Below are 8962 nucleotides of genomic sequence, written 5' to 3' on the forward strand. Positions count from 1 at the left end.
TTTTTTAACTAATCATACTAACATTAAAATTCAAAAATAATAGGCTTAATTGCAATTTTAGTTCATTTATTTTTACTAATTCACGAAATTGGTCTCTCTATTTTAAAAGTTGACAATTTTGGTCCGTCTTTCAGATTTTTTAACCAAAAAATGATGACGTGAGATGTTTTAAATAACGTGATATATGATACGATAATGTAAAATGATTAACCTCATAAAATTTGAATAAAACGCAATAAAATTTTGCTTTCAACTTCATAAATTTTTCATATTTTTAATTTAATTAATGACATATGAATATCTAGATGGTTATATATCATAGAATTATATGTCGCGTCATTAAAAATATGTCAATTGTGCATTTTTTAGTTAAATTTTTTGAGGAAGGGACCAAAATTGTCTACTTTTAAAATAGAGGGACCATTTCCGTGAATTGGTAATAATAGAGGGACTAAAACTACAATTAAACCAAAATAATATTATAACCAGCTTTAAATATATTCTACATTTTTAAATAAAATATTAGCACTCTAAAAATAATTTATAACCATTTAACATTTTTCAATAGTAATTATAAAATTTATTAATCTATATTTAAAATGCATTTCATACAAATTTGATGCAATGTAGTGTTTGACTTGAAATTTACGAACAAACTACAATGCTTTGCAATTAGCCCAATAACACCGCAGTCAAAATAAAAATTAAATAATATTCATTAAATAAATAACTTAAAATAAAAAATAACATAAAATAAAGACTTATGAAAATTTAAGAGATAACGTAAAGAAAAAAGTTGGAGAAAAATAAAAGTTGAGGAAAAATATTTGTAGAGAGAAGCTAAACATAATAAATGAGAGAAATAATGAAATATATGGGAGAAAAGAAGACATTTGTTACGGCCGGTCACAAAATGTCAATGACTCTATTGCCTTTGTGACGGTATGGGTTCTCAGAAAAGGTTTGCTTAAGCCCTACAATGTTTCAACGTTTTGATTTTGTAAGGGTATATGCGGCCACAAAATCTGGCTGATATTTGCAATCAATCAAGTTATTTGTGAGCGTATTAACCGCTACATATTCAAATAATTTTTCTTTTCAATAATTTTGTGACTGTTTTTGATCCCACAAATGTTATAATCACAAAAAAAAAAATTGATCTATAAAAGCATTTTCAATCACTAATAACAACTAATTTGAATTTTAGTATTTATAAAAAAAAAATTCATCAATAATTTGTAAAAACTTTTTTGATCAATAATTTGTGAGAATTTTTTTGGGAGATTTTTTTTTTTAGACTGACCACATTGAATATTTTCTTATTGTGTGACTTCTCGTGTGATTGAGAAGAGGAAAGACCATGAACTAAGCTACTTTATTGACATTGAAGGCTATGTCATGGCAACTTTTTAAAGAGATGAAACTGCAATATTATTGTTAGTTAATTTTAAATATTATTTTTATGAGATAATAAGATTCCTTTCATGTTACATATTTTAATGAACATTTGACTTAAAATAAAATTACAAAACACAATGAACATATGGATAAATTGCATTCCTTTTATTTTGAGGCAAACATTTCTTTTATGAACAGTACCTGCCTTACATCATTCTTCAGAACTGTTGGGGTCTTGGTCCATTTAGGCATACTAGGAGAAAGGGTATAATACTATGGCATCATTAATAGTGGTGGAGTGTAGCTAGAAGAAATCAATTAGCATATACTAATGTGGAAAAAGAAGGGTATTTTAAATTCAATTTCATTTTTCAATATATCAAATACAATTATTATTTGAGCTGTCGTTACACGATTTTCTTTTTCTTACATATTGATCTTAAAAAACAAAATACCTGCCTTATGAAAATCAATAATACATCAAAATATTCTCTTTAAAATTTATATCATTCATGAGTATGTTTTATTTCTAAGCTCAGATTTATCGAAATATCTAACATATATACTCTATAATGCACGAGATACTGGTATAAATTTTAAAAAATAAATACTATTTTTGATTTAAAAGTCTTGTAATTCGGATATTGATTGTGGTATATATTATAATTTCATATAGGTTAAATTACATATGTGTTTCTTAACTTAATTTTAGGTAACGTTTTAGTCCTTTATCTTTTTTTTTTTTTTTCTTCGAGTTGGTCCTTTATTTTAATTTTAAGTGGCAATTTGATATTTTATGTTTTAAAATTTCAACAATGTTATCCTTTTTTATACAAAAATTCAAAAAAGTCATCAAAATTTTCTACCAAAACCCATAAAATTAATAATCATCTTCAATATAATGCAAATGTTATCAAATCCATAACTCAAATATTCAAATACACTCATATTTTCATCTTCAACAATATTAAATAAAGAATTAAAAAAATGAGTTTATTTCAAGATTTAAGATATGAATTTGATTAAATTTGTATTTTATTGAAGATGATAACGAATTTTATGGGTTTTGTTTGAAAAACTTGATGATTTTTTTGAATTTTTGTAAAAAAAAAAGACAAAATTGTTGACATTTTAAAACATAAAATATCAAAATGTCACTTAAAATTAAAATAAAGAACCAACTCAAGAAAAAAAATATATAAAGGACTAAAACATTACCCGAAATTAAGTTAAAGGACTGCATATGTAATTTAGCCTATCATATATTATACTTCTTCTGACTTTAGATTTAAGTATATATTGCAAATTTAATTTTTATTAAAAAATAGGTAGTGTAGTTTTTTCAAAATGACAAATTTTATTAGATAGTATAATTAATGTGTCTATTTTATGTATAGATGTATATAAAATACCCTTCATATTTGTTTTTTTTTCTATATAGTTTTTTTCTATATATGTATAGATCTATATAGTTTTTTTTTCTTCTTCCAAATTCTAGTATATTTGATCTATGTTTGGTTTCACATTTGCGACATCTATAATTGACTTGGGAGACGTAAAATTCATTTTAACATGTTTGACGTCCTCTATTTTCTGATATAATTGATTTTACCTTTAGAAATGATTATAATTTGAAGTTAAGAGTTGTAGCTTTTCAGTCTACACATGATTTTTATATTGAAATTTGTTATTAAACTAATTTTTACGTAATTGTATCAAAACATAAACCAATTTATATTTAAATCACGCTTGAGTAAATTAAATTCATTAAAAATAAGTTTTTGTTATCGTAGAGCCAAACATGCTACACTTAGTGTCTATGGGTGATTTATTAATTCTTCCATTTCATAATAATTATCACATTTGTAAAAATATTTCTTTAAAAAATTTGTTACTTTTGATTTTCAATGCAATTTTAATTATTATTTTTAATTGTATCTTCTAATTAATATCATCACACCACTCTTAAGTTATTATTCTCTATTTTGTATTTATTGAAATGAAAATACACTAATAGATAATAACGATAAATTAATAAAATTATAATTATCATCTCTTTTAATCCGTGTGAAATTGACAAATGCCACAAATATTGTGAAATAAAGAGAGTTAAAGTTTATTTGAAAAAGAAAAAGTAAATATATCTATTAATTTTAAAAGTGGTTTATATTGAAAGACATATTTTTTTTTTCGAATGATACTTTTATTTAAAAACAAACTTTTTAAAAGATGTCATTTGAGCTAGATAAGTTAAAAGAAATATACTCCTTTTGGTATCACATATAAACAACTATGAATCACTAAAAATTGGAATCTTTATTTAATTTATGATTTAATTACATCAATTTTCATTAATAAAATTTTGTTTATATTTAATTTAAGACACTGGCCATGTATCGTTTTCGTCGGTTTTGCTAGCATTGTCATTTTCAATGCATTTATTATATATAAACAAAAATAATATAAATAATACATTTAAAATTTTCATACATCTATTTTACTCTTCATTTTACCTCTATATCTTTTGTATCATATATTACTAATATATCAAATGACATTTCTTTTTTCTTTATCCCTAAGAGGTATACACTTCTAAGTGTGCACCAAATATTTTTCCATTATAAATTCATAGGATTCTAGCCAATACTGACCGGCACACACACCTGATAGTGACAGATTCCATTAAGTACTCGACTATTACTGTGTCTCTTCCATAACCTATAACTATGTATTCAACAATTTCACACAAAAATATATACTCATTTTTTCTTCTTATTTGAGATAATAAATTTTATTATATTTATTTTATATATACAAAATTTTGCGTTTAATTTCAGAACAGAATACTATCGATATTTGACGTTCAACTTAAACTTAAAAATTATGTCGGTTCATTTTTATACACACTAATTATATATTTTTATATATTATAAAAAATTAGTATTATAATTAAATTATATAATTTATGTAAGATTATAACTATATATTTTGTTTCAAGTATACATTTATATACCCAGAAATAATATATTTGAGAACTTTATTATTGAGAATAATATTTCGGAAAACACTTCACAAACACATTTGGTATTTTTAACAATCCAATGATTTTTCTAAAATAATTTATTTACTTAAAATATAAAAATAGAAAAAGCAAGGAAGGAAAGTGGAAAGTTATTGTATACTTTTATTTCCATAGAATAAAAAATTCCTACCCTCCATTATACTAGGAATAGTAAAAGTGTGTAATTTAAATTGAGGATTTCTCCTATGTTAAGAATTTCATACTCAGAGTCTATCATATTTTATATTTGCATCGGCTCCTAAATATTGAGTTCGAAAGTGTGAGAGCAATAACGAATCAAATGCTTTAAAACTATAATAAATATTGGCATCGATCATATATTAACTAAATTTTGTACGGATTTAAGTATATATATCATCTCTTATATATTCAATATTTAAATATTTATAATCAATATAAAAACGCATTAATGTCTACATGTCAGAGACAATGTATGTAAATTTTAAAATTTTATATTCTTAAATTCAATGCATTAACGTCTACGTCTAAGAGAGAATACATGTAAATATTATAATTTTAAATAATTTTCAATATTGATTATATATTCAACTGTCGAACAATTAAACACGTGAAGACAATTGAAGCTTCACAGAAAGACGCTTAAAATAAATATTTAATAACCGAGTAATAAACCACACGTGCTTCCCATACGGATGTCAACTTTTGAACGAAATAATTCTATAAAAAACAATTGTTGCTATATATATAAACACAGTGAGTGTATATCACAATCCAATTCTTAGTGGCGTGCTTCATAATCACCATAACATGTTGTTTTCTACCACCAAAGACTCAAACTTTGCATGTTTAGAACACATTCAACAATACCTTCTTCACGATGATTCCGACATTCCTACATCACATCAACATATTCAAACCCCTAAACTTGAAAATAATTCAAACACAACTGCAGCTGCGCGTAAGGTGCACGCACCTCCAATTTGGAAGCGTTACCGTGGCGTGAGACGTAGGCCATGGGGGAAGTTTGCGGCGGAGATTAGAGACCCTAAGAAAAATGGTGCTAGGGTTTGGCTTGGGACTTATGTGACTGAGGAGGAAGCAGGTTTGGCTTACGACAAAGCTGCTTTTAAAATGCGTGGTCGAAAGGCCAAACTTAATTTTCCCCACCTCATTGGCTCTGATGTGGCAACGTCAGAGTCAAAGAGGGAGGTGGCTTTGAAACGGTGTTCGCCAGAACCTTCTTCCTCGTCGGAGGATAGTTGTGAGTCATCATCACAAGGGTCAAAGAGGAGGAGCATGGTTAATCTACTTAACAAATTAGCCAATAATAGAAGCCAAGCTATGGTGTTTGAAATTGAAATGGCATCACAAGAAAATGCTATTGAGCAATGGGTGAATGAGTTGAATGAGCAAGCTACTTGTGTTTGTTCATTTTAATATTGATGTTTGTGCAGCTCCTAAGTTTTAATGTTTTTGCTTTGAGTAGCTGTTCCTAATAAGTTTGTGACAATTTTTGCATTACCCCTCATGAAAGTCAAGGGGTGATGTTTTATACACAAAACTACTACTACTATATTGTAATTTTTTCGACATTGTATTTCTTTGGATTTGTTGTTTAGTTGAAGAAAATGATGTTTAACAATACGGCTTTCAATATTTGCTAAGAAATTATAACCCCAAAACATAAAAAATAACGGTAATTCTAGTACCAAAAAACATAAATCATGGGATTCATGAAAAGCAATAAATGGGTTAGTATTCACTCATATATTGATATGATCGATTAATGTATTTTCCTTTATTTGTTAGTGATTTACTATGTGTTATATATAAATGAAAATATATATTTACTAGATCAAATACATATATGATATTGATTTAGTTTTATCACATTCGGACTCTATTACTTCTTTCGTCTCTTGTCGTAAAACACTTCAATAAATTTTAAATAAGTATTAAAAAAACTAGTTGTAGTAATAAATTTGTAAAAATTGAGCATTTATACATATTTACTTTGTAAATATTCATTTTATAAGAGACATATTTTTATATTTTCAATACTAAATTAAATATAGACATATTTATAAATAAAAATATATTTAATGCATGTTAAATTATAATATTAGGTGAATAATTGCTCTTTATTTTAGTCCCTTGAAACTATAGCATCGAGCAATAATTTCATTGTCCAACATTATTATGAAAAGTATCATAAATTATAATATCATTGAATATACTCGTATACCATGCAAACCTTTTGAAGTGTCACAAGCCTTTTCATATTATATATTATTTCTGATTTTATATATGTTAGTTTTTAAATTTATTACTTCAAGTGTAAGAATAAAGAAAATATAGAATGAAATATATCTTGTATGACTTGTTTATTGAAGTGTGGTATTTATACATGGTTCATTTTAATTGTCCTTTGACTAACAAACTAACTAATTAAGTGGTTAATTAATTATTAATTATATACAATCAATATTTAACTTGAATTACAACGTTATATCAAGAATGTTATTTGGTTTCTAATAGTTTTTCCATAACATTTTTTCTTTCTGACAATATATAAGCAACAAAAACTATACTCCTTCATATATGCAGTTTTGTAAAAAATGGTTAATATAAAAACATTGAGATGTTAGGTTTAATATTTTTAATTGAATAATGCATTGAGTGGTGTATCATAGGTGTTTATTTTTTATAATAGCTCAAGAAAGTTGTAGTAAGTTAGTGTGCTTATTCAAATTAGAGTGATTAATTAAGCGGAACTTTCGTGAGACAATGACATATGAAATTGAAACTTTTTCGTTCAATGAAATATTTTTGGAAGGACCATTTTGTTTTATACGGAGGTATTATATTGTACCCAATTCGTTTATGCAAAATAACATATTCATCAAATATTGTCTATTTTATTGTAATTGAGATATTGAAATAGAAATGACAATTCACGAGACGGTTTTAATGTAGTAGAATTTATTATGTTGGTGATCGAAATTGTCTTGGTCCATAATAGGATTTTAATTGTTAATTGAATTTTCGTTTCATTTAAGATTGAAATTGTCTATGCCATAATATAATTGTTAATTGTGTTGATATTGTGGCACATATATAAGCTCTTATTCGAGTGTGTGGAGAGAGTTAAACGTGTGATTTTGTTTTTCGATAGACTGACACATAATAATTAGTTCATTTTGATCCCTTTGTAAGCGATTCTTATAGATTGGAGCACCATCTCTTCAAATTAATTTTTTTTTAATCAAAAATAAAATTAAACGAATCGACATTATTTTTTTCGAGTAAATGAAATTAAACCTATTGACCAGATTATCATATAAAGGAAACATATAAACATATTTTAATAGTTGATTACGGTGATATTTATCATCTTTTTTAAGATAAAATAAATAAACATATTTTAATGATGTCAAATAAATTATTTAATTCCATATTTATTATTAAACAAAATAAACATAATTTTTCAAGTAAACTTCAAACCTATTAAAGGAATAAATTGACCTGATTATTGTTGGAATATATCATATAAATCAATACATCCTAGTATGATTTGCAGGCCCAATTTTTCTTAGAATATTAAAAATTCGATGATGTTTTTAGAATATATGGAAACAATATTAAAAATTCAAATTCCTTATTATTAAAAAAAAAATCGAATTTCCATGATGTTTTGATGTTCCAAATTCAAATGTTAGGTTCGACATTCCCATGATTTGAATACCACTAGTTTAGTTTGCAAATTTATTATTTTTCTAAGATAAAAATAAGTTTAATATGATCATGGTATAAAGGTGGATTTCTCTATTTTTAATAAATTTTAATAAAATATTTTATTTCCTCTCTAATTTGTATTATTATATTCATTCATTTTTATTTAACAAACAAAAATTTATTTTGTGTTAAAAATAGTAAATATTCACTCTTGAATATTTTTTGAGAGGTGCATAAATATTTATCTAACCTTGTACCCTATCAACTACTGCTTCTCCATGTATGAATGATATAATGCTATTCATTCCCAATCAAGCTCTATAACACAACCTCATAAAGTCTATAGTATTTTGATATTAGACACTTGCAACAATAGCAGAGTTTTTTGTATTTGTTCATAAAAAACGAGAGATGAAGAGTTGATGAGGCAAAAATAAAATGTTTTGTATCGGATTAGCATAGTTTGATTTTTGTTACGTTGTGTTGTTTAGGTGTATGATCGATGAGTGTGTGGATGTGAAATATAAAACAGGTTACAAATTTGGATTAATATGTCTGATTTAGTGTGTGTCTTTTAATTTTTGCAATGAATTAGGTCAAATAACATGAGTCTAATTGTATATTAATTATTCATGATACAATACATGTGTAATGTGTAATTTTTGTTAAAGAGCATGACACTAATTAGCTAGAATTCTCTATTATAGTGACACGATTAAGAAAGATAATTGGGTGACACTAAAAAATACAACCTTTCAAAAGTTATTAGGAGTGTTTATGGATTGG

At 25.4% G+C, this 8962-nt stretch overlaps 1 protein-coding gene across 1 annotated transcript; it reads left to right on the top strand.

Moving 5' to 3' along the window:
* The first annotated feature begins 5082 nt into the window (after positions 1 to 5082).
* Positions 5083 to 6083, top strand: LOC101496732 (ethylene-responsive transcription factor 2-like). Its single transcript, XM_004492993.4, has one exon. It carries the CDS (start codon positions 5249 to 5251, stop codon positions 5876 to 5878), a length of 630 nt encoding a protein of 209 aa, XP_004493050.1. The 5' UTR covers positions 5083 to 5248; the 3' UTR covers positions 5879 to 6083.
* Positions 6084 to 8962: the final 2879 nt, after the last annotated feature.

This window comes from Cicer arietinum, chromosome 3 (genome assembly GCF_000331145.2).
Source record: "Cicer arietinum cultivar CDC Frontier isolate Library 1 chromosome 3, Cicar.CDCFrontier_v2.0, whole genome shotgun sequence".
Taxonomy (NCBI): Eukaryota; Viridiplantae; Streptophyta; class Magnoliopsida; order Fabales; family Fabaceae; genus Cicer; species Cicer arietinum.

Excerpts from the sequence above, each read along its gene's own strand:
- LOC101496732 (XM_004492993.4), top strand. The coding sequence starts at position 5,249 with ATGTTGTTTTCTACCACCAAAGACTCAAACTTTGCATGTTTAGAACAC.